At 40.8% G+C, this 26,076-nt stretch overlaps 1 protein-coding gene across 11 annotated transcripts in view; it reads right to left on the bottom strand.

Moving 5' to 3' along the window:
- PTPN13 (protein tyrosine phosphatase non-receptor type 13) overlaps nt 1-26,076 on the bottom strand; it is a 193,274-nt gene that overhangs the window by 87,481 nt on the left and 79,717 nt on the right. For all 11 annotated transcript variants that reach the window (XM_087962816.1, XM_087962818.1, XM_087962817.1 and 8 more), the window contains exons 7-12: nt 24,697-25,251; nt 20,640-20,735; nt 17,807-17,909; nt 4,126-4,345; nt 2,439-2,513; nt 914-1,088 (exon numbers count right to left, since the gene is read on the bottom strand). In XM_087962816.1, the coding sequence (XP_087818942.1) occupies nt 914-1,088; nt 2,439-2,513; nt 4,126-4,345; nt 17,807-17,909; nt 20,640-20,735; nt 24,697-25,251 (1,224 nt within the window). The remainder of the gene's footprint in view (nt 1-913; nt 1,089-2,438; nt 2,514-4,125; nt 4,346-17,806; nt 17,910-20,639; nt 20,736-24,696; nt 25,252-26,076) is intronic.

The following is a 26,076-nucleotide window of genomic DNA, read 5'->3' as shown; positions in this document are numbered from 1 at the left end:
TTAATGCATGCGATGGTTATTTCCTGGAACCCTCAGGATTGATCTGCTAGCTGGGGAATTCTTGGAGATGAAGTCCACATACTGAAGGATTCCCAGGTTAGGGAAGATTTACTTACATATTCTTTTGAACTATTACCATCTGGCAGACGGTACAGGATAATAACAACAAGGACAAATAGGCTGAAAAACAGCTTCTATCCCAGGGCAGTAACTATATTGAATCCTACTGTATAGTGCAATATTAATGCAATATCAGGGGTTTTCAGTTCAATGTATAGAATGTGAAGGATGTGTGTTTTGTTTTGTTTTCACAGTCATAATGTACACTGAAGATGGTATTTAATTTTGTTGTATGAAGTGCAATGACAATAAACTAAACTAAACTAAATATTCCCCACCCAGTTGCCTCCTATATTACTTGTTCTAACTGTCAGGAAATTTCTCCTTAGTTCTAGGTTATACAATATTCTTTCCACAATATCTGGATCAGGATATTTTGCCAGATTTCACATGGGGGCAAAGAAGGAAAAAAAACCATTCTTCCAAGCCATTCTTCCATTTTCCCCACTGAAAATTCTTCTGAAAATGCTATTTTGAGTGGTAACATGGGCATGCATGGTTTTTGCTATGAGGACAAATAGCAGGGGATTTTTAATTAAGAAAATGGCATGGGAAATAATAATAATTATCCCCCTTTCCCTACAAACCTGTTCCAATTCAAACTAGCTGTCTCTATGACGGGAAACAAATTTAGAAAGAAAGATGAATTTGCATATCTCTGTTATAGAGGCTAGTTTGTTTCCAGGAAAATATGGAATTTATTTTCGTGGTCAGTAATGACTCATTCATACACAGCAGTTACCATTTGATATCAAATGAAAAATATCCAGGGTAATGCAATATTTTTTCTCACCTTTTAAAGAAGCTAACCCAAACAAGTGATGCTCCATTAAACCAAGATGGGCGACCACCATATCAAATACGTCTTTGCATACGGTCTTAGTATCACAAGTCAGTTCTAGTCTTTGGCTACTTAAAAGCATGATGTTGACTTTTCGGCGATTGTCTTCATTCTTCCCTTTTTTGTTCTGATTTTCAAAAAACAAACAAACACAGACTGTCAAAAATGACACAAAATTGTATACACATAGGGCCATATATTGTCAAAAGCATCAGTTTTAAAAAACAAATATCCACTTTTCTAATATCACAGAGGAAATGGGAAGTGAGGGGAATATCAAATTTAATTTTTTGAAAATAAAATTACACACAGAGACATACAATACTGCAATGTGGAATTTATATCAACTAGAACTATATGCAGTTTTGCTTGCCACATTCTTTTTCTTAAATATATGCAGGAGGATATGACCAAGGCACTGTCAGTTATTCAAATACTCAACTAATGTTCAACTAAATGATACTCAAATACCCAACAAATGTTCAACTAAATGATATCATGACTCTATTTCAGTTACCTTGCTGTCAGAAAACATGATTTATAAAAAATGCACCACATAGCTTCTGCTACGACAGAATGTGTGATGAAAGGGAAGCAGTAACCACATAGATCACCTGCATTATAGAAACACCATTAAAAAATTCCAAATTCCATTAACTTCAAAGTACTAAAAATTATGTAAAAAGCAAGCTAGTTATGTCGGAGTGACACAGACCCAAACTTCGGAATTTTTGTTAAAAAATGTATTACCATACGGTATTGCAAGACTACAGGTTGATAATTTAATAATCTCCTACAAGAAGAGAGCCCCCATTAAAAAAAAACCTCCTTGCATTATTAACAACGTCAAAGAAAACATGAATCTACACAAAGAGGAAAATTCTGACACTGGGGATGAAGGATCAGTTATGTAGTCGGAAGTGAAACAGAAAGTTGTAACCCAGCACAAAATTGTATCATCCTCATGAAACAAACTGCAAAGTAGTTTAATAGAATAAATATAATTTAAACAGGAAAGGCAAGGGAAGGGAGTTATCTGAATTGGACAATATGATAGACAAACCAAACTTCCCAATCTCTAGAGCTGGTGTTGAAAGCTCATGGTGATTGTCACACAACTTATCAGATAAATATTGCATGTGGAGCTTAACATTCAGAGAAAGTTAAACCAATGATTGTCTAAAAAAAGGGCAAAGAATCCACTAAGACAGGAGTGTCAAACTCATGGCCCAAATGCGTCACGTGCTGGCCCCGCCCCCGCCCGGTTTAGCGAAGGGGAAAACCCTGATACGTCACATGATGACTCCGTGACGACGCAAGTTTGACACCCCTGCACTAAAAGAAATCAAGCAAATTAAGAGTATAGGAAAGATTTTATAGGAGAAGAAAAACACAAAGATCATTACATCACACACCATACCATCAGATCATTGCTATATGCTACTTACTGATAGTACATTTACAACAAAGGTCTTACCAAAATTGATTTTGGCAGGTCCAAGGAGGTAAAGGGTTCAATAGTAGTTTTTACGAACTCAGGACCAAAGAAATTCTGCAAATTAGAGAAACTTATTTTAGCATTCAGCATTCATGCCACCAAAAACTGATAAGTAACTGAAGACAAGAATAAAGCCCATAGTTATTACAGAGGGAAATGAGAACTGAAAAGAGCTCTTCCAAATGAAGTTTAGTACACTTAACCAATTTATTCATTTCTAGGACTCCATTAGATAAACATTCTGTACATTAAACAAATAAATGTTGTTTGTCTAATTAAATAGTTGCCTGGCGAAACCTGTTGCTTTCCAGATTGGTTGGGAAAATTACTGTTCCTTTATAAATTCCCATCCCAAGAATTTATCTTGGAATTCTGGAAATTGTAATCCCAACATAAGCATCAGGATGAGGAAATACAGAAACACCAATAGTCATTCAAGCAGCCATCTTTTGTCATGACAAGGAAGGATGGACCCTGTATTTTCCTTCCTGTACATTATCTCAAATTTTTAATACATAGGAACAAAAATATGGGTCTATTCTGCAGGCTAGTACAAAGGCCATTCAGGATTTGCTGGATTTTCTATTAATAACTTTTAATTCTTGATAAAAGCTAGCGAGACAAATGAGAATGGTGTTCCCATGGCATAATGATATACCAGGAAAAATTTCTCCTGCCATGAAAACTTGATACACACATAAAACTGTAACTGAATTTTAGAATATCAATTAGAATATTAACAATAATTAGAGTTCATATTAGAATGTTGATTAGAATATTTAATTAAATAGAATTTAATCAGAATTAGAACATTCTAATTAAATAATTAATTATTTTTTTAAAAAAACACAGGTCTTTCTAAAACATATGCAATGTCAGAGGAGCAACCTAACTGTATTGGAGAGATCTGAAAAAGGTCAACAGCATTAGCAGGAAACATTCCAGGATATTGAGTCACTGTTTTCCTATTGGTCACGATGTTAGTGTCAAAACTAGACACTATAGATTAGGTACACTTGCTTAAACTATCTCTGCTACTGTTGGGGCATGTAGTAAGAAGCTCAAGACTCTCCATAGGGATAACATTTTCTGAGACAGAATGGCTTTAATGGCTTATCAAAACATTAACCATGAAATATAAATACACACACACACACACACACACACACACACACACACACAAATATACATACCATATGAACACATTTTATTCCGAGCATGGACACAAAATATACGTGCTAACACCAGAACAGACTGAAGTATTGTTAGAAATGACTGTCCACCTTTATAAAGAATTAATTTGTGTTCAGCCAAGTGTATTGCTCAACCACTTAAAATAAGAGTTGGCAACTAACTCACATCCGTTTCTAATCATTGTTTGGGACTTCTGGGACTGGCCAAAACTGGACCACTGAAATTTGTCAATCAATTGCTAAAAGCAAAACATTGCTATATAGTGAGGGAAGGAGGATAGAAGGGAGGGAGGGAGGGAGGGAGGGAGGGAGGGAGGGAGGGAGGGAGGAAGGAAGGAAGGAAGGAAGGAAGGAAGGAAGGAAGGAAGGAAGGAAGGAAGGAAGGAGAGTAAATGTGTTAACCTCTCCAGTCTGCTTAGCACAGTGCTTTTTTAAAAGATGCAACCCTTGGCCCACCATTGTCTTAACATTACCCTTAGCTTCCTTTGGGTCATGGCTGTTTCCAAAGCAATTTCTCTAAGTGGATCCTTTGTCATATCAAGCACAGCCGGCCTCACTATGTCTCCAGGATAGAGGCTGAGCCGAGACTGCCGGAGAGCCATTTTAGCTTGCAGTTGCATCATCTCCTCCTCCTGGCGCTTCAACATCACTTCTTGGCTCAACAGGTTGTCTTCAGGAGTTGCTTCATACTGTCTGTGGATGAAAAGGAAAGGGAACGGATTGCCGCGACAATGAATGAATGGTTCTGTAGCAGAGTTTAATAGGAAACTCAGCTTATAGACATAGATTCACAGAACTGTGGAGTTGAATGAGACCATACAAATTATCTAGTTCAAGCCTTGACAATGTGCAGGAAAGCCAATTAAACTATCTTTGAGAGGAAGCTGTCTAGCCCTTCTTAAAAACTTCCAGAAATGGAGATCTCACAAGCCTGCAGATAGATTGTTCCATTGCCCACATCTAACAGGCAGGAAATTTTTCCTTCATTTTAAGGAACAAAGTAACATTGGAAATGAGATAAATATGGGGAAAAGAACCTTTTTTTTTTTTTTAACCTTCCTTCAACTCCTTAGTTGATCAAAGGCAGATCCTAAGTGTCTTTGCTTAGTAAGAAGAGGTGTACCTTCCATATCCTGAGCCAAAGGCTTTTTAGAGTTGGGATGAGAGATGCAATATTTCAACTTCTGGTGGTTTAAGAAGTTACAAAACCCATGCCATGAATTCCATAGCTGTACATGTGGCTTTTCTCACTGCAACATATATACAGAGTTAAACTAAAAATGAAACTAATTATCTGCTGTTATGATGGCTACTCCAGGAGAGGAGGAGGAGGAGGAGGGGGGAAAAGGAGAAGAAGAAGAAGAAGAAGAAGAAGAAGAAGAAGAAGAAGAAGAAGAAGAAGAAGAAGAAGAAGAAGAAGAAGAAGAAGAAGAAGAAGAAGAAGAAGAAGAAGAAGAAGAAGAAGAAGAAGAAGAAGAAGAAGAAGAAGAAGAAGAAGAAGAAGAAGAAGAAGAAGAAGAAGAAGAAGAAGAAGTTGTTAATTATCCCTTCTGTGGTTCTAAGTTAATTAATATATGGGAGTTCCTTCTATTTAAACATGAAATTTTAACTTCTAAAATCTCTCAAAAGCCTTCCTTTACTTGATTAGGGTTTTAGGTCATTCTACAAATGCAACTCAACCCCTGAACTTCTTGGTTTGCTTCCTTAAATCAGGATACAGAAATTACTTATTAACTTGGTGCTGGCATGATTATCACTCAGCTGGAAAATGAGTATATGCAGAAGAAATATTTGTCTCTTGTACTTACTGAAGCGTTGTTGCATATACTGTTACTACCAAGGCTAAGGAATGAATTAGGTAATGCAGAATAAAAAGTGAAGCAAAAGTTTAGCGAGCAGAAAGACAAAATATCCGAATAACACAGTACAAATTTAACCTACAGAATGAAATATCCCAGAGACCAATTGCTTTTGGGACATGAATATTTTAAGCAGAAGTTTCTTCAGCACGTTGCCATTAACCAAAGTTTACCTTATACAATTATCCTTTATTTCTTACATTGATTATTTCCCCCCACAGCCTAATAATATTATTATTTGTGTCAAGGGCAAGCAAGCAAACAGGGCCAGCCATAAACAGCTAGAATAAGCATCTTTATTGTCTCTACTTATGTTATAAAAATCTCTCCAGACTCTCTTTCTCTGGAAACACCCCCGGTAAGGCTTCATGGATCTTGGGGAAGATAAAACGTGGCTGTGCCATGATTCCAAGCTGGGCCCCCATTTGACCCCTCATTCCAGCCTAGCTGGCAGTTGCCCAACAATTGGGTGGGCAAACAATAACAGACCCCCCCCCCCCAAAAAAAAGTCTGGTTAGTAGACATTGCAGACAGAGGTGGTATTCAGCAGGTTCTGACCAGTTCTGGAGAACTGGTAGTGGAAATTTTGAGTAGTTCGGAGAACCGGCAAATACCACCTCTGACTGGAGATTTTACAGTATCCTTCCCCTGCCACGCCCACCAAGCCATGCCCATAGAACTGGTAGTAAAAAAAATTGAATCCCACCACTGATTGCAGAACCTGGAGAAAAGCAGAAGAGAAAAAAATTGAGAAAAAATCACAAAATACAAAGACCTTCAAACAGAAGTAGAACAACTGTGGCAATAGAAAACAAAGATAGTATCAATAGTACTGTATATACTCGAGTATAAGCCTAGTTTTTCAGCCCATTTTTTGTGCTGAAAAAATCCCTCTCGGCTTATACTCGAGTCAGATTCCCCTCTGAAAAAAAAAATGGTGTGGAGTCGCGGCCTCCGGCGGCAGCGACTCCCAACAGCCCCAGCCGGGAAGGGAAAGGCAAAAAGCGCTTTGCCTTTCCCTTCCCGAGGCGGCGGGACTGGGGCCGCGCCGGCAGTAGTGACTCCTGACTCAGGGGGCCTCCGAGGGAGGGGAAGAGAGTGACTCCTGCCTCCCGCTGTCATCATCATCTTCTTCTTTTGGGTTAGTGAATCAATTAAACCTTTCATGATAGTGAGATCGTTTCCCAAATTAATTATTTTTATTTTTGAAATTTACCAGTAGCTGCTGCATTTCCCACCCTCGGCTTATACTCGAGTCAATAAGTTTTCCCAGTTTTTTGTGTAAAATGAGGTGCCTCGGCTTACATTCGGGTCGACTTATACTCGAGTATATACGGTAATCAGGCGTATTATCCTAAAACAACTGGAGCACTACTTGAACACCATTGGCATTAATAAAATCAGTCAATTGCAAAAGGCAACTTTACTTAGAACGCCTTACACTCTGCAATGATACTTTTCACATTATTAAACAACAATACTGGCCTATCCCAGATCCTTGGGGAGGACTTGATAGGTGGACAAAAATGCCAAATCCAGTCTAAACATCTGGCTGACTATATGACCAACCATAATAATAATTCACACTAATTGGATCCACACATATGTTACACCAATTCATTACAACATCCTAATTTCTTGGGAAGAATTTGATGTTTTTGAAGGCCAATATCAATTGCAAGACCTGGCGGTTGTCATTTCACATGTTTGAATAAAGAGCAGAAGAGAGAGAACTGGAGAAAAATAAAAAGACCTGAAAATAGAAGTAGAACGACTGTGGCAAAGACTGTACCAATAGTAACAGGTGCCTTGGGTGCAATCCCAAACAATCTGGGGCACCATTTGAGTGCCATCAGCATTAACAAAACGATTATCAATCAATTGGAAAAAGCAGTTTTACTTGGAACATCTTACATCCTGCAGGCCATACCTTTCACACCACCAAAAAACATCTGCCTATCCCAGGATCCTAAGAAAGACTCAACAGGTGGATAAAAATGCCAAATCCAGTCTCACCATCTGGCTGACAATGCAGCAAGCCACAATAATACAAATATATATTTAAAAAATTAATCACACTGGGCCAGGGGTGTCAAACTCAATTTCATTGAGGCCCACATCAGGGTTGTGTTTGACCTCGGGGGGCCGGGGGGCCATGGCTGGGGTGAGTGTGACTGGGGTGGGCATGGCCAGCTTGATGTCACTCGTGTCATGGGGCACCTGTGGTGGCCTGGGCGGGGCTCAGTGGATCTTCCTGTAGCCCTCTGCTAGCAAAAATGGAGCCCGGGAGGGCCGTTTATGGCCATAACGGCCTCCTGCAGCCCGAGCTCTGTTTTCGCTGGCAGAGGCACTGTGGGCTGGTCCTTTGCTATTTCCAGAGTGGCCTCGCAGGCCAGATCTAAGAACCCCGTGGGCCGGATCCAGGCCGAGGGCCTTGAGTTTGACACCCCTTGTCTGGGCATATAACTTTAGTCTGTTGCAGAAAAAGAATCTTTGCATGTTCAGATTTTCTCCACTTTACACACATGCAAAAATCCACGATTCAGCACTGAAACCTGACAGTTTAAAAAAAGGAGTGATATGTTAAGTTATGATGGTTAAGGGCCTGTTTCCTCAGATTTGTAGAAAAAGGGAGGATATTAGACTGAAAAGATAATTATGCCCCTCCAATCACAGTACAAAAATGCTTAGTAATCATTTTATGCCATGTTTTTTAACCCAGATTTTGCCCTCAGCATCACATTTGAGGCAATTTAAACCCTTCTTTAGGTTAAAGTTGTGTTTTTCCTCTTTTCCCAGCAGGATTTTAGCTTTGGACATGATCTATCATTGCTTTGCTTGTGATGTGGTGGATGATGAAGTCAAAGATTTGAGATCTGCCCTCAGTAGTTATTTTGGCTTTGGCTGCAGGAGTTTCCACAATGGCTTTTGACAGTGGACTGACCAAATGCTTGTCAGATCTTACATAGTCTCCTTATGGAAGTAGGTTTAACGCTTCTCTGGAAAAGTGCTAAGACAGCATTTCAAATATGCATTTAGTGTTCTTTTGAAAAAAAATAGTAAACTTCTGCTTGGGGAAAAAAAGGATTGGTTGTAGAGAAAATGCTAGTCCTATGCTTCAAGAAGGATTTAAACTGAGAAAGAGCACCAGGTTCTGCCAGCTATATATTGCTGGTTCTGTCATCAGTGAGTGCAATACAGGTAATCCTTGACTTACAACCATAATTGAACCCAAAATTTCTGTTGCTAAATGAGACAGTTGTTAAGTGAATTTTACGACCTTTCTTGCCACATTTGTTAAGTGAATCACTGCAGCTGTTAAATGAATCTGGCTTCCTCATTGACTTTGCTTGTCATAAGACCACAAAAGGTGATCACATGACTCTTCTCCCACCACTGCCTTGGCTACAGCTCTTCCTCCTGTCTCCCAAGTTATTCTCACAGCCCATTACACTAAGGTAGAGCAGACCTGCCTGTTGGGGCTTTGCATTTTAGAGTAATATACTTAATATTATTAACCTATTATGCTAATATATCCACATGGATTGCCCAAATCAGTAATATTATGTTAATATATCCACATGGATTGCCCAAATCAGTCATGCAAGCTAAATAAATAAATATTTTAAAACATCCACCACATTTTGGACCTCATTAGCTATATTCGATAATATATCTGAATTGTATAAAGGTGGAGAAAGATGCTTTGTTAAGAAAGAGCCTCAATTTAACATGAAAAATGAACTGTAAGAAAACCTTTACATCATACAATTAGATATGTACATTTTTATCTGCCTTCTAATTTAACATAGTCCTCTTCCTCTCCTCCTCCCCTCCAGAAAATTGCCTTTAAAAAACCTACAGTGAGCCAAGGGATTACATCTAATATTTTATGTATACATGTATAACTAATATTTCCATTTCATAAATGGCCCGAGAAGTCTTGAGCCTGAAACTAAAAAGTATTATAATATGTATTTGTATGAATTACATGTAATGCTGAAGGCACGCCTGAATAACCTAAATTTAAAAATATATTGCTTGAGTGTCATTTTTTTTATGAATTTGCAAATGGCTAACAGCTGAGGGATATATTCCACACAATTCCAAACTAATTTGTTTGGTTTCATTTCCCCCACCTCCCCTATTCCTTGATTTTTTCCAATATGGCTTGTAAAGTTGTTTTCGCACAATGGCCTTCGTGGGATTATTAAATCAGTTGAGGCCCAGGGGTACGGTGAATATTATATGGTGACTTATGAATAGAACATTTCTGTGCATTTCTGATAAGCTGATCTTATCTCAGACTACGTGAACTGGAGCAAGACAGAAATAACCTTCTGTTGCAAGGTGTGAAAGGAGAAGCATAAGCTGCAGTTGTCTTGAAGCTGAATGGCAAAGAAATGATTAAGAATTGGAATAAAGGTTGCAGCCAGTATGTCAGTTTCCTGTGGGTGGATAAAGGGTGGGAAGATTTATAACAGAAGGAGGTGCAGCATGTTAGGGCAGAAAAAATAGACCCCGGCAGTCTCCTTTGCTTAAAGCTATTTATGTTGGCACAGAGATGTCAACATCTTGAAATTTACCACACTGATAATATTCCCGCTTTTTTACACAATGCAACCCTCCTCCACACCCCACCATACAGTTTTCTCTAAAAGGAGTCACAAGGCTAAAAGACAAACACATAACAGATAATCAGAGTTGGAAGGGACCTTGTAGGTCATCTAGTCCACCACCACCACCCGCCCAAGCGGGAGACCTTACACCATTTCTGACAAATGGCAGTCCAATCTCTTCTTGAATGTCTCAAGTGATGAAGCTCCCACAACTTCCAAAGGCAATTTCTGTCCCATTGGTTGATTGTTCTCACTGTCAGAAAGTTTCTCCTTGTTTCCAGGTTAAATCTCTCCTTGTTCAGTTTCCATCCATTATTCCTTGTGTGGCCTTTGGGTGCCTTGGAAAACAGCTTGACCCCTTCTTCTCTGTGGCAGCCTCTCAAATATTGGAACACTGCTATCACATCTCCCCTGGTCCTTCTCTTCACTAGACTAGCCATGCCCAGTTCATGTAACCGTTTTTCATATGTTTTAGTCTCCAGTCCCTTAATCATCCTGGTTGCTCTTCTCTGTACTTTTTCTAGAGGGGTTCCCCCCTCCATCTCTGTCTCAGTTTGGTTTTTTCTGTTTTACTTGGCTTGTACCAATCAAGGACAATTCTCTTTAAAAAGAATTCAAAAGCTTATTACAGCAACTTGAAAGGAACTTTTAGTGCTGGTTGATTTGGCTTTAATCCATGATATTTGAAAGGGGATTTTGCTTATTTTACTGGTTAATTTGTAAAGTTGGTACAGGTGGTTTTCAACTTACAACTGTTTTGTTCAGCAGCCTTTCAGAGTTACAACAGCACTGAAAAAGAGACTTACGACCAGATCTCACACTTACAACCATCACAACAGGATCATATGATCAAAATTTGGATAGAGTAGAGTAGAGTAGAGTAGAGTAGAGTAGAGTAGAGTAGAGTAGAGTAGAGTAGAGTAGAGTAGAATAACAGAGTTGAAAGGAACCTTGGACCACCTGCTCAGGCAAGAACCAAAAGAACCACACACCAAACCTGGAAAAGTATTCATGCCCAAATCTGTGGTCCGAACTCTTGAATCCAAAAGCATTTCTTCCAAATCTTGCATACAAGCGGAAAGGTTGTGTTTAATGATGAAAGGCACCTGAATTATTGTGTTTAATTAGGTTTTTAAATGCATTGTGAGTAATCACATTAACTGAACATAAGCTGTGATTGTAGCTATATGCAGGTTAAATCAAATCAGCTTCAGTCTTGAACCTGGACATTCACTTAAACAGAATAATGGAGTTGGAAGGAACCTTGGAGGTCTTCTAATCCAACCCCGTGCTTAAGGCAGGAAACCTTATACCATTTCAGACAAATGGTTGTCCAATCTCTTCTTAAAAACTTCCAGAGTTGCATTCACAATTGCTGGAGGCAAGTTGTTCCACTGATTAATTATTCCCACTATCAGGAAATTTCTCCTTGGTTCTTTCCTTGATTAGTTTCCACCTATTGCTTCTTGTCCTGCCCTCAGGTGCTTTGGAGAATAGCTTGACTCCCTCTTCTTTGGGGCAGCCCCTGAGATATCGGAACACTGGATGAATATCTAACATCCTTTCAATAATGATATCTATGTCACATCCACATAATTGTTGATGTTGACTTGGTAGAACCTTTGCTATATTGTCTGAGATTCTTCACCAACCCTCTCTAGGGCTGAGAAGAACCGAGAAAGAGAACAGAAACTCTACTCTGCTGCCCGCTGAGGAAGCAAAAAAAACAAGGCCACAACTAGCATACAACTTGTCCTCTGTCCTTGCCAACACTTTTCTGTGTTGTTTTTTTTGCAGGACCATGCAAAGGCTGACTCCCAAAGTCTCTGAAAGCATGGGGAAGTGGTGGAAAGATGCTACCGACCCATGACTTCAGGACAAATGGAATGTGGAAATTACAGAGGGAAATAGGAACTTTTACCAATACAGATAGTCTTCGACTTACAACAGTTCATTCAGAGATCGTTCAACAGCACTGAGAAAACCGACTTTTGACCATTTTTCATATTTATGACAGTTGAAGCATCCCCCCATGGTCACATGATCAAAATTCAGACAGTTGGCAACTGACCCACATTTATGACAGTTGCAAAGTTCCTGTGTGTGTGTGTGCCATGCGATCAACTTTTGTGATTTTCCAATCAGCAAAGTGAAAAGGGAAGCCAGATTCACTTAACAACCACGTTACTAACTTAACCCACTGCAACGGTTCACTTAACAACTGTGGCAAGGAAGATTGTAAAACGGGGCAAAACTCACTTAACAAATGTCTCGCTTAGCAACATAAATCTTGGGCTCAATTGTGGCCGTAAGTCAAGAACCACATGTACAAATGACCTACCCTAAAGCTCCACAGGAATTGTAGCAAAACTATCTCTCGGGTGTTTCCTTAAGAGCGTGAGCAGAACTGGAAATGAACTGGCTCATTTTGTGAAGACTTGCAGGAATCCTATAGTGCAGGGGTGGGCAAACTACGGCCCGTGGGCCACATCCGGCCCGTTGGTCTTTTTAATCCGGCCCGCTGAAGATTGGTCCGTATGTAACCGCGCCACTTTTCGGCTGCTTTCAGACGCAGCGTCGAGAGGAGGCGGTTGAGGTGGGAGGGCGGGCGGCGGAGAGCGAGCAGGGCGCCTGGCGGGCTTGTCAGGCGGAGCAGGAAGCGGGGGCAGGAGCCCGGCGGAGCGAAGAGAGTTGAAACCTGTTGAGGTCTCACCGCAGTCTCTTCGCGGGAGAGAAGCCGCCGAGCCAGGAGGAGCGCAGGATGCTGCTGGCTCGCCTCTCCCCACCCCTCCGTCGTGACTGCGGGAGAAGGATCCCGAGCGCTGGCCTCGTGGCCGCCACCAACAGAGCCCAGCTTGATTTCGCCTGAGCCGCGTTTGATTTGGAAGGGGGCGCGGGAGGTGGCACCAAAGGAGCGCTCTGGGGTTCGGCCAACCGCCCACTGAGCAGCTCCTGGCTCCCCACCGCGGCCGGCAGACCTTGGGGCTGTGCTCTGGAACCCAGCGCCACAGGACGGCGAAGCCGAGCGGCGGGAGGAGGCGCATCGAAACTGCAGCGGCGGCTCAGATCTCTTGGTCCCGGGAATCCCCTCCACCGAGGCGCCTGAGCCCCGAGCACCAGCGGCGGCGAGGAGCACGAGAAGCGCAACGAGGCCACGGGAAGAGCTGCGCCCCAAGGAGCGACTGGCGGCCGGAGCGGCCAGGACTGGCAGTGGCGGCGAGGGCCCGACCTGCACAGGGGGGCCTGGGGCAGTTTCTCCTGCGCCCGGCTTCGGAGCGGCCCGCCATGCGCTCTTGGGCATCTGGCTCGCTGCACCCTGGGCGCAACTTTCCTCGCCTCTCGGCCAGCAGCAGCAGCAGCAACATGAGCAGCTCCGCCGCCTCCTTCCTCCCCTAATGCCCTCTGTTGTGATGCGTATTCCCGTAGACCCGAGCACCAGCAGGCACTTCACACCTCCCTCCACGGCCTTCCCCTGTGGTAAGATGGGAGAGAACAGCGGCGCCCTCAGCGTGCCAGTGCCGGGACCTCGCAGCCGGACCGGCGCGCTCGGTGGTGGACGTCCTGGCTGGGCGGAGCGGGCAGGTCCTGGGAGAGGCGCGCAGATGTTTTCTGCCAAGCCAGCTTCCCAAGCGCCCGGGAGGACTCGCGGTTTAACGGCAAAAGCAGCGGCAGGATGGGCGCTGGGTGGGCGGGGGGAAAGGCAGGCGAAAGCCCCCACACACACCTTGGCAAGCGGTTTGCAGGGTTAGCCAGCAGTTTCTCGCAAGAGACTGAAGGCAGTCTGCTCCCCCAATTAGACGTTGGTTCAAGAGGAAGGGTCAGCCCTGCTACTAATTGGTGGTTCACAGTTTATCCGTGGGCACCGGAGGAGTTATGTTTTGGGGGTGGGCGTTTATTTATTTTTATCTTATAAGTGGCCAACTTGTGTAAACTGAGGGGTACATTCATACATACATACATACATACATACATACATACACACACACACACACACACACACACACACACACACAGTCGTTTATTCGTAGCGGAAGAATCTGTCTATCTATCTATCTATCATCTATCTATCTATCTATCTATCTATCTATCTATCTATCTATCTATCTATCCATGTTCTGCGAATTTAACTATGACGCCAAACTTGAGTTTTGGAGGGTGTCTCGGAGAAAAAAATAGTTATTTTTCCTACCCCGTGTACAGCAAGCGTCTCTCCCGCTTAAAAAACAAAACTCTTTCCTCCCCTCGCTTTGAAAAGGGGAACTGTTAACAAATACAGTTTTTTATATGTATCGTATCTTGTGCTGACCCGGCCCGTCTGTCAAATTTTAAAAGTCAATGAGGCCCCCAAGCCAAAAAGTTTGCCCACCCCTGCTATAGTGTGTCACAGGAGCCAGGAATACGGTACAAAATTTCAGATTGGTAAATGGTCTTGTTTGCAGAGAGGGCTCTAGAAATAAAGCCTCATTTCAGAAGCGGCCTTAGCAATGGATGTAAATTTGCATTGGGTACTCAAAAACTTTTAGCAACAACGCTGCACGCAAAACTGTGAGTGTGCATTCATAATTAGGATCTTACTTTTATTTTGACTTGGCTCGAAACCCAAAGCTGCCAACACAAGGTTCAAATGCAAAGACAGTCCTGACAGCAGGAGCCTGACAGCACTGCAGACTTGAAGAGAAGCTGGCAAGGAACAGAGTGAATAAGCTGTGACAGAGCAATTATCATAGGATAGATTGGTCCTAGCTCGCCTCTAATATTTGGGACAGGTGATCTATGGCTCCTGGGAATGCCCTCCCCATTCCAGGCATGTATTTTATTTCTGTCATCTGGCAAGGGTATTCATTGTAGGGGTTGAGAGGAAGGGAAGTAGGCTGAATAAATGTTCTCTATTCTGTTGCAGACAAATCCTTGCGCTCCCACACATTTCTTAGGGAATGAGTCACAAATATTTCTGCCGTAGTCTCTACCTCAGACTGGCGGAACAAGGAGCACTTCAAGTCTGAGCAAAGCCAATGCAGGAGAGATAGTGAGACACATTTCTTAACCGTGAAAAAAGTTGGGAAATATAACACATTTGTCTGGTAGAATCTCCTACCTGGAGTCCTGAAAGAAATTCATACCTTTCTGTGGCAGGCTACAAACCAATCTAGTACTGTAAGTTATAGACTATATCAATATCAAATATTGAATATATTTCTTTGCTATGTGTATATTCCATCTTTCTTCCAGCAGCTTCCAGCAACATAGTCCTCAGCTTATAACCATTCGAAGGTCATAAGTCATTAAAAAAAGTGACCTATGACTATTTTTCATACTTACGACCATTGCAGCGTCCCCATGGTCACATGATAAAAATTTGGATACCTGGCAACTGTAGCAAGAAAGGGCGTAAAGATACCTGGCAACTGTATCTACAGTTGCCAGGTCGTAAGATACCTGTTGTGGTTTGCCGGCAGATGGTGCAGACGGCAGAGGTATCAGACAGTGAGGACGAAAGAGAATCAGTCAGGGAGTCTGGTGAGGACTTGGGACGAGGGTCCTGCATCCGATGCAGAGATGGGGCCAGGACCATCTGAGAGTGGGGTGCTGCCTTTGGAGCCTAGCAGTAGCAAAGCAGAGGACCCTGGGGAGCCTGTTCCCAGTACGCATGTGCGCAGGGCTGTTAGAAGGAGAGAGCAGCTGAAGCAGAGGAGGCAACTCGGGAGTAAGGCTGAAAGGTGATTGCCCCTCCCACAAGAGATAAAAGTCAGCCTTTGGTGATGTGCTCTTTGCAGGAAGCAAAGAAATTCATTAGATTCTGATTCCTCATTGAAGCCCTGTGAACTCTGGTTTGTCTTTGCTGGAACTTCTGTCGATTTATAATCTAGTAATTGGACTTCTGTTTCTTGGCAGCCTTCTACAACCCTGAAAGACGTGAGCTTATCTCAGAGAATTGTGTCTAATGAGTTTTGGCTGGGAATGCAAGAAATTCCCAGCGTTGCATTAAAATAGGTTTGATTTTACACTCAGCTTGTGTTTCCTTAATTTGGACGAAGCCTGGGTCAGAACAATACCTGGCAACTGTAGCAAGAAAGGTCTTGCTTAGCAACATAAATTTTGGGCTCAATGATCGTCGTAAGTCGAGAACTACCTGTACACATCCTTCCCTCCTCTAATTTCCCCACCACAACAGCCATGGCACTGGGCAGTGGCATGCCAGAAACTGGGCCGCGCAAACAAGTGAAGCCCCATCCATGGGATGCAGGCAGCATTTGAAACCACGCCCCCTCCGGTCCATGGAAAAACCTCTCTCCAGGGAACCGATCCCTGGTGCCCAAAAAGTTGGGGGCCTCAGACCCCCCCTATGGATCTCAGGACCAGAGAGAAACAGCAAGACAGTTAAGGGAGGAAACAAGGTCATTACATATTGTATAAGATGTTTAAGTCCAAAGGGGGGAGGAAAGAATAAGAAAGAGTTAGAAGAATTCTGCCTTAATTACAGGGATAAGTTATGCAGGAAATCCATGAGGTTCTTTTTCTTGAGTTTGCAAGCCTTGCAGGACATGATGGGGATTGTGGATGGACTTGAACTGGAATCTCTCAGTCTCAGTCCTAACGCATTCTGGCTCCTGTTTTTCTTCTTTCTCTTTACTGCCCAAAACAAACTATTTGCATATCTCTCATAGGCAAATAATATATAATATATCCTCAATTAAAGACTGGATAGCAAGAAGCAATAAGAGTTTCACATGGAAACTGTGCATAATAGAAAAGGCTGGGTTCTTCTGCTTACTCTCCATTCTACAACAAGCAAGATCTGAAATTAGTCTTAAAATATTAGGAATGCAAATTGGACTTGCTTGAAGCCACCCATTAGTCAATTATTATATAGAATGACCTTTACCCAGAAGTGACACGCAGAGCCATCTCTCCAGGCACACCAGCTGTCAACCGTTGCTCTTCCGGGTTCTGGCATGCGCTGGCCAGCTGGTCTTTGTATGCGCATGCGCACCGGCCAGCTGGTCTTTGCACTTGAGGGAGTGCCAAAAAATGTAAGAGCAGCTCCTGGAGTGCACAGGCCATCTGATCTTCCCATTTCTAACATGCATGCATGCACGAAGATCACCTGGCTGGCACATGTGTCCATTTGAAGACCAGCCTCCCAGCGTGCATGTGCATTAGAAACCAGCCAGCCACCTGGTCTTCCAGTTTCTAACAGGTATGTGTGCATGAAGACCAGGTGGCTGGTGCGCACGCATGCACCAAGGTCAGCGCGCATGTGCAAGAGAAACTGGCCAGCCACCTGGTCTTCCGGTTTCTAAAGTACATGCATGTGCCGGCCAGCTGGTCTTCGCATGCACATGCACGTTAGAAGCTAAAAGACCAGGTGGCCGGTGCATGTGTGCGTGCTGGGAGCTGCTCTTCCTGGTTTTTGCTAACATTTGGGGGAAGGGACGGTTTTCAGAATTGGCTTCAGCTGGAGTTGGAAATATTGGGAAGATCAGCTAGGGAAAGTGAATGATTGGCTTAAATCCACCTTCTTTTGAGAGGGAAATCATCCTTCTTTTGGATAAATATCTAAGTAGCTTTTTTCGAAGAGTTTGGTTATTTATATAAAGGCATTCAATTATGAACCACGCCGGTAGATCGGGAGATGAACTGTTAACATTTTAACTCTGCATCTTTTCTTTTTTTACCTTGATCTTTGTCCTGGTTTTTGACCTGATGAAGAGGTATCATCTATTCTTAAGGAAGAACCACTGGACTCATCTTTCAGAGCTTCATACCTCCTCATTGGCACTTGAAAAAGAAGAAAAATCATGATTTAAGGCTGGATGAGGATATTTTATTGGCACATAAATATTCACTGATGAAAAAAGTTACTTTTGAAGGGACCACTCACACTGTTATGTCCACAGTGGCAAGATAAAAAAAAATCTGGTGGTTCTTAGAAATATTCCCTCTTTTTCTACGGAAACAGAAACTTTATTAACCAAGAAACATTGAAATGTGGGCTAACTGCACTTCCGGATGGGACACTGTTTATCTCAAGAAACAAACAAACAAAATTCTAGGAAAAGAGTAATAAAGAAACAGAGTTATATCTTTTCGTAGATCTTAAAAGATATCTGCAGCAGATTTACAAGAATTTTGTCCAATAATAGTATGTAGTACCCAATAGATATTGGTAACATGCCACTCATGTCCATCAAAATACCCATGGATACCTTTTTTTGGCACCAGTAACTTTTATGTTTTCATAATTTTTATTTTATTTTATTTTAATTAAAGAGAAAGGTAGGGAAATAGCAATAGCACTTAGGCTTATATACCACTTTACAGTGGTGTTATGGTTCTCCGGCAGCAGGTACGGACGGCTGAGGTCTCGGAGAGTGAGGACTCAGACGAGGGGCCTGCGTGTGATGCAGGGATGGGGCCAGGACCATCAGGGAGTGGAATGCTGCCTTTGAAGATTGTGGAGGCTGGCAGCAGTGATGAAGAGGTCCCTGAGGAGCCTGTGCCCAGCACGGGTGTGCGCAGGGCTGCTCGAAGGAAAGAGCAGCTGCAGCAGCACAAGTGACTTGGGAGTAAGGTAATGGCCCCTCCGTTAAGAGATAAAAGCCAGCTGAGAAACAGGAAACAAAGAATTTTTTGCACTCAAGCCTTGTGAACGTTCGGAATATCTTGATTGGTGTCGAAAGTATTTCTTTGTGTTGAAAATATTTCTTAGTAACTTTATCTAGCATTCTTGACAGCCTTGCACAACCTTGGTAAGGCTCGTTCTTATCAATTCATTTGAAACAGCCTTTTAACCATGAAGGAACGGAATTCGTAAAGAATCATTAAAAGGTTTTGCTGTTACCTCTGTGTCGTGTTTGTTTCCTTGGAACAAAGTTTGGGTCTGAACAAGTGCTTTACAGACCTCTCTAAGCCGTTTACAGAGTCAGCCTATTTCCCCCAACAATCTGGGTCCTCATTTTACTGACCTCGGAAGGATGGAAGGCTGAGCCAACCTTGAGTCTGGTGAGATTTGAACTGCCAAACTGCAGGTAGCCACTGCACTACCAGGGCTCAGGCTTCAAAAGGTCATGCTTCAAAAGGCTAGCTTCCAGAATCGTATTCATTTTCAATATTCATTTTCAATGAATATTGTGAGGATGCACACTATATAGTATGTGTAGATATTCTTAGAAAACAACATAGTTGCAACGTTTCATTTGAAATTATGTCTATCTATTCAAAATAGGGTGAAAAAAGTGATGATGGAAAGCATTCTAGGAGTTGCTGGAGATGGCAACAGAGAGCAACTTCACCATTCTGTCCTCTAATACTCTAATAATTCTTCTCAGCATGCTGGCTAAGGAATTCTGAGAGTTGGAGGCCACACCACCTTAAAGTTGCTAAGATTAAGGCACAGTGCTTTAATAGATGAGAATTTTGTAACTGGGGATGCTCTTGATTTTTACCTGTAGCCTCAGTAATCCATGATCTAACCCTCAGGGTCAGAACAGAACAGCAATACACTCTGCAGGAGGCAGCCCTTGAAGATGATTCACAAGGGCAGAACACAATTGGTCTTCTGTGAAGTGAGGTGGCTAAATGACTGAAAGCACTGGATAGTCTGCTTGCAAGCTAACAGGCGAAAGTTAAAGCAGTTCATACGCTAGAGCTTTAGGATATATAAAACATCATCCTCCAGTAGATGGAGGCAAGATCAGATGGGAAAGCCTTTTCAATGCCAGTACATCAGGGGACAGTTGCCTAGCAATTTCACTTTCATCTCTGCCCAGATATTTATAGGATACCAGTCAATTTAAGGACCAGATTATATTTTAGATTATCTAGTGGTGTGGTGACCTAGAGGTGGAGCTCTTGCCTTAGGGGGTGTGAGTTTGATCCTAGGTAGAGGCAGATATTTCTTTCTCTGCGCACAATGGAAATATCTCTACTGAACAAAACTCTGCATTGGTGACAGGAAGGGCATCTGGCCAATAAACACTTAGCTCCGTTCATTTGCCAAGACTCCACACCGCAAGGGATTATGGGATTGTTAAAAGATGATTATATTTTAGATTTCCCACTGACAGATTTTTTAAATCACAGAGCTGTATTTTTTGAACTTATCATTTTTAAGAATTGTTGATTTTATCATGACAATTTTATTTAGCCCTACTGGTACTCCTTTCTTGTAAATTGCTCTGATCTCGTCCGAAAGAAATAGCAGTATAAAAATAAAATAATAACAATGAAGCCTCACATTTGTGTTATCATTCAATCTACTGCCAATCTCAGATTCCCAAAAATATTAAGCATGGCTTGAGAAAGACGAAAGAACAATTTAATTTTTTCTCTTTCTGCCTTTTTCTCTTTCTATATACTATATCTACATCCATTCTTAAGCAGCAACCATGGAAAACCGTCTTTAGAGATGAAAAAAAATAATACTGCCAGCATCACCGATGGCAATGGAGCCTCATTTCTAGCACAGATAGTCTACCAACTGAAGGCCAATTACCACATAATTCTTACCTTGTCTAAAATCTGTCTCAGAAGAAATGAATGATTGGCCCTCACTGTCAGTGCTGCATACATCACTATGGTGAGATTTATATTTTTGTACGTGCTCTGAAAGAATTGTAAAGAAACAGAAGAGAACAAAGCTTATCAAGGGTTTAATGCAGTCACTGACTTTCTTCCACAACAGGAGTGCATAATTTTTCCTGGTAGGTAGAGGGTTGCATTGTACATCCCATTATTAGTGGTGCTGAAAACTGTTTCTGAACTCCATGGGTTATAATGCACTGTACAAAATGGGAAATATTTCCCAGAGTGATCTTTTCATAAATAATGTCTGCATTTCACTATCTAGTTAAACGAAAACTAGGAAGGAACATTGGCCCAAATTGGTATCCCTAACATTATGTTTGGAAATGCAAACTATGATTTCTGCCATGTGCTAAAATATTGAGTGTCTTTGATGGAAAAAATATTTTTCTGTAAAAAATAATTTGTGATATAGGCTGCCTACCTATAAAGTTAATCAATTTTCAGAAGCCTTAGGAAATGATAATGCATTCTCAAACCTGATTAGAACGAGAATTTTAGGTTCAGAGGCACTTAGAAATAACGAAGGAATGGAAAGATCCTTTGCAAAAATGTTTATCCCTTCCCTCACTTTCTTTTTATAGTAATTGTATTTAAAATTACAATTGAAACAATTAAAAATAAATATAAACTGAAAAGGAAGAAAAAAATATAGGATGTGCAAAAAATAGAAAAAATAGTAAAGAAAAATAAATAATTATTTTTTGCCTTCATTGAAACAAGTAGAAACAATTTCTCTTAAAATATAGCAATGATTTATTCTTCCCATATTCTATCTCTTATCTATAAACAAATTCTAAAAACGTTATCGTTTCAGTCCTGATATCAGCAAAAGTACATTATGGGTTACCAGAGACAACCAAGTATATATTTCAATTTTTCAAATAAACCAACTTTATATTTCGTCCTTTTATTTCTAACAATTTTGATTTTTACTCCCTTCAAATAATGTCCTAGATTTTCTTTTCAATTTTTTTGTTTCTTCTTCTCACAAAATTCCTCAAAGTTTTAACAAGCCTCTGCTGTAAATCATATATGAAGTATGAATATGAAAATTACCCAGGTCATTCTCTTGGTTTATCATATGTATATTAATTATTAAGACTTTACCCAATTTATTTTGTATGTCACTCTTCCAGCCAGTCCTTTTTAAATCCATTTTAAATCTTGTCAGGTAATACTTATCCCTATTTCTATAACATCTTTTAAACACAGTCTATCTAGAGAGGTAGGCTCTTTAAAATTAACTTGTGGGTCCATTGTTCAGAAATATCTTTCAATATGTCCAAATTTAAGTGTTCTTTAATTATGGCTTTTAGTTTACTTCTACTTCTCTTCAATGTCCAATTTTTAAAATCTTATGTTACTTTTAAGAATTCAAAACAAAAACATTTTCCCATGGGAGGGATTCTTGTAATTAATTGCAAAATCCCATTTTAAATCCATCTGGACCCTCAGTCTACAATCCAAGTCTAACAAATTTGAAGAATGGTTCCTTTTGACTGTAATTTAGATGTATTTCCTTTATAGCTAAGTTAATGAAGCTTTAAATCATTTGTTTATTTACATTCTGGAAGAAGAAAAATATGTTCATAAAACATAGTAATGGTGTTATTTTTAAATGTTATAAAGTTATTTACAATATTATAAAAATCCATTCTAATGATAAATGTCATATTACAAGGGGGCCAAAATCATATAAAATTTCCGAGATGTGGAACTATGAGAGGTTCTTCTCTTCTCTCAAACCAAATCCTTCCCACACAACTGAAGCAACAGCCTCCAATCTTGCCAGCTTGTTCAGTAAGCCATATATTACATTCCAAGTCTGAAGTTACAGCTGCCCAAACCACATTAAATCAGATCTAATAATCACTGGATTTAATGAGAAAAAATATTGCTTGGTAAGCAATATATAGTGTCAAGTTTGCTCATGCAAAAAAACCACAAACTTGTTGTGAAACCGAGAATTTATCTTCTAAAATAAAACAGAATTAAAACATTTAAATTATTGGTGAAGATCAGGGAATGGTTAGGCTAAAAAAGTAATAGTTGTTTATTATTCCCTGCTGTAGAGAAGTAATTATTATAATGTTATAAGTTTAACCATGAATTATTTTCATATAGAAAGACAGCAATTACAGATGTAATTGGGCATTGTGAAGCTTGCATGAAAGATTCAGAAGAGGTAATTAGCACAGTAATGACAGCTTGTGCATCCTGTTTAGCTAAATCCTGGATCTAATGTACGATGTGTCTCAAATTATTATCACGATACAAAGAAGATCACGGTGATGTTACAGCATTGACTTAACTCTGAGAACATCAAGCTCTACCTACTACCCCTGAACGAGGATAGGCAATGGAAAGAAGCAACACTCATCAGGTTTTATTTATGTATTCATTTATCAGAACATGGGATGGTCAACCTGAGAGGCATGTGGTTGCAGATAAGCATAGAATTATGGGGGGGAAGTCATTGAAGACATTGAGGTTAAGTTAATCAGTGAAAACATGATCAATTCTGAATCTCTGTGGGCTGAATTTAGCTTCTGAGGTAGCTCTCTATGATAACCTTATAGAACAGAAGTATTATAGAAGATAATTATTACATTTTGATTTCTGGCTTCAACATGTTGCTTTGTAAGAATGGAAACACTTGAATTTTGTACAATTATGCTTTGGGATCCATCTGAAACAATACAAGCCGATCTTATTTTTATTGAGAATGCTGTAACAGAAATTGTTCTTGCGGTTGTTTTAAATAAAGTTTAGGTAATTGTAAAACTAACTGCACTTTTAATGTCAGATGCTGATGTCAGAATGACAGGAAATGTCATTATTTGGAATTATTATGTGGTAATTCTCACATGGTCAAAAGTAAATAACCTAATGCCAAATCTGTCTGTTAACAAAAAGGGAGGCAGCTGGAAACTAGAAAAAGAACATTTTTATGCTTTTCTGTTCTTTGGGCACAAGAATTTTAAGTATTAATTTTATTATAAATGGAGCTTGTATTTGATACACAATACTTGCTTTTCTGACAGTTACACATATATTCTACAATACCTACTTATTTGAGCTTTTGTGTTCTTGGGAAGCTATTCTTCATTTCTTGGTTGAATTATCAGCTGGGGAAAACTGCTGTTCGCTGCATGAGTTTAGATGAAGTTCTGAAATTCCAGTGGCAGTGTCAAGAGCTAAGCTTTTGTTCATGCTACTCCAGAGTCTCCACACAGCCCCCAAAGTTGAATTCAAAGCATTGAATACAATGTTTGCAAATGGTCTTTCAACTAGATTGTATCTAAACGTAAGCATTTTTAACTTAAGATTTCTGCAACACTTGAAATCCTGCCACCCCAAATCATAGGTCTCTCTACTTTGTCTAACAGGAACTGCAATCTGGAAACCTCTGCAAGGTCATACTTAGTTAACTTGATGAAGCTGAAAGATTAAAGGAATCACGGAGAAAAAACAGAATATAACCAGAATATAATCCTGATGGATTCACGTCCTCTAAAAACTGATTTTATTTTTTCTTAGATACCTTCCACTAAGTGGGTACAGTGGCTCAGTGGTTAAAGACACTGAGCTTCTCAACTAACAGTCCAGGTTCGAGACCTGAGTGCTGTACAATGGGATGAGCTTCCGTTACTTGCCTCAGTTCCTCCCCACCTAACAGTTCAAAAGCATGCAAATGTGAGTAGGCAAATAGGTACCACTTTGGCAGGAGAATCATAAACTTTGGTGGGAAGGTGATGCAGGCCACATGACCATGGCAACGCCTTTGGACAAGGCTGCCTCCCTTGACTAAGAAACGGAGATGAGCACCAGCCCAGAAACGACTGGATAGAAGAAACCTTTACCTTTTCTAGTACCAAATATGTAATATAGGAAATGTCTCTCTCACACAAACATATGTCATTTTCACAATGTGAAGGATGCCACATGTCAACTATAATATGCAGAAAAATCTACTGACCTTCTACATTCATGGCTTCCCTCAGCAACTGCAATTTCTTCTGCTTCTCTTTGATCCTGTCAAAGGCACATAATAAGGCTGCCGATGTTGAGGTCTCTGATACGTGAAGCATTTGGTCAAGTTTTTGAGGGCCAAATATATCAAGGGCTATGCTCCCATCAGAATATCTGCCTTCTTTGTTTATGGGAGCTCCTGAAGTCCGCCCTGAAATGGTTCTGCCTTGATGATGGTGCTTAGGAGAATCTGTGACATAGTCCCCCTCTGTGACTTTGTGAGTTGCGCACAACAAATCAGAGGAAGAAGCCCATACTTTGCGTTTGGGATCACTGTTGGCTTTCTTTTCCTGGTTGGAAGCTCTGAATCGGTAAGGACAGCAACTATCTGTACTGTCTTCATGGACAGAATTGTAATCAGAGGCAATATTTTGAGAAAATTCCTTTTCACCAGGTGAGTTACTGGTTGACAAGAACTCCATTGACTTACTAAGCCCTTTGTTAAGCGTGGTTTGCTGAGAAAGTGGGGCTAGGTAACCAGCTGGTGCATCAGTCATTCTTCCTGGAATGAGAATGAGAAGAATCTCTCTTGGATATGGCTATAGTTAAACCCTTCTTAATTGTCATTTTTTCTAGAATTGGATTGAATATACACTCCTCTTACAGGTAGGTTTTCTTTTTAGTTAAGTTAGGTTCTAACCAGCTGAATATCAAAACAGTGAAAATAAATGTGCGCATTCAAAAGAAATTACATTGCTTCTGTTCATCTGTAGCATCTAAAATAATATTCTCTTTAATTATGACATTTTTATCATGTTTTTATCATGAAGAACACAGGCTTTAAAACACAGGCTTTAAAATGTTAAATGAACACAGGCTTTAAAATGCTAAATGCTAATTCCTTCCTTCCTTCCTTCCTTCCTTCCTTCCTTCCTTCCTTCCTTCCTTCCTTCCTTCCTTCCTTCCTTCCTTCCTTCCTTCCTTCCTTCCTTCCTTCCTTCCTTCCTTCCTTCCTTCCTTCCTTCCTTCCTTCCTTCCTTCCTTCCTTCCTTCCTTCCTTCCTTCCTTCCTTCCTTCCTTCCTTCCTTCCTTCCTTCCTTCCTTCCTTCCTTCCTTCCTTCCTTCCTTCCTTCCTTCCTTCCTTCCTTCCTTCCTTCCTTCCTTCCTTCCTTCCTTCCTTCCTTCCTTCCTTCCTTCCTTCCTTCCTTCCTTCCTTCCTTCCTTCCTTCCTTCCTTCCTTCCTGTGGACCAACTCAACTTTCTTTGCTTTGCTTCTTGATCTTTTAATGTCAACATTAAAGTATCAAAGTTTTCCACAAAGTATTTAAATGGACCAGCTCACATTTGAATTTATTCAAGCAGTACCACATTGCACCTGGCATTCCTA

Source organism: Notechis scutatus, chromosome 4 (genome assembly GCF_049901735.1).
Source record: "Notechis scutatus isolate UNSWTSFEM ecotype Mainland chromosome 4, rNotScu1.2, whole genome shotgun sequence".
NCBI lineage: Eukaryota > Metazoa > Chordata > Lepidosauria > Squamata > Elapidae > Notechis > Notechis scutatus.
Note: the sequence above shows the minus strand (reverse complement) of the source record. Positions and strands in the feature narration are given on the sequence as shown.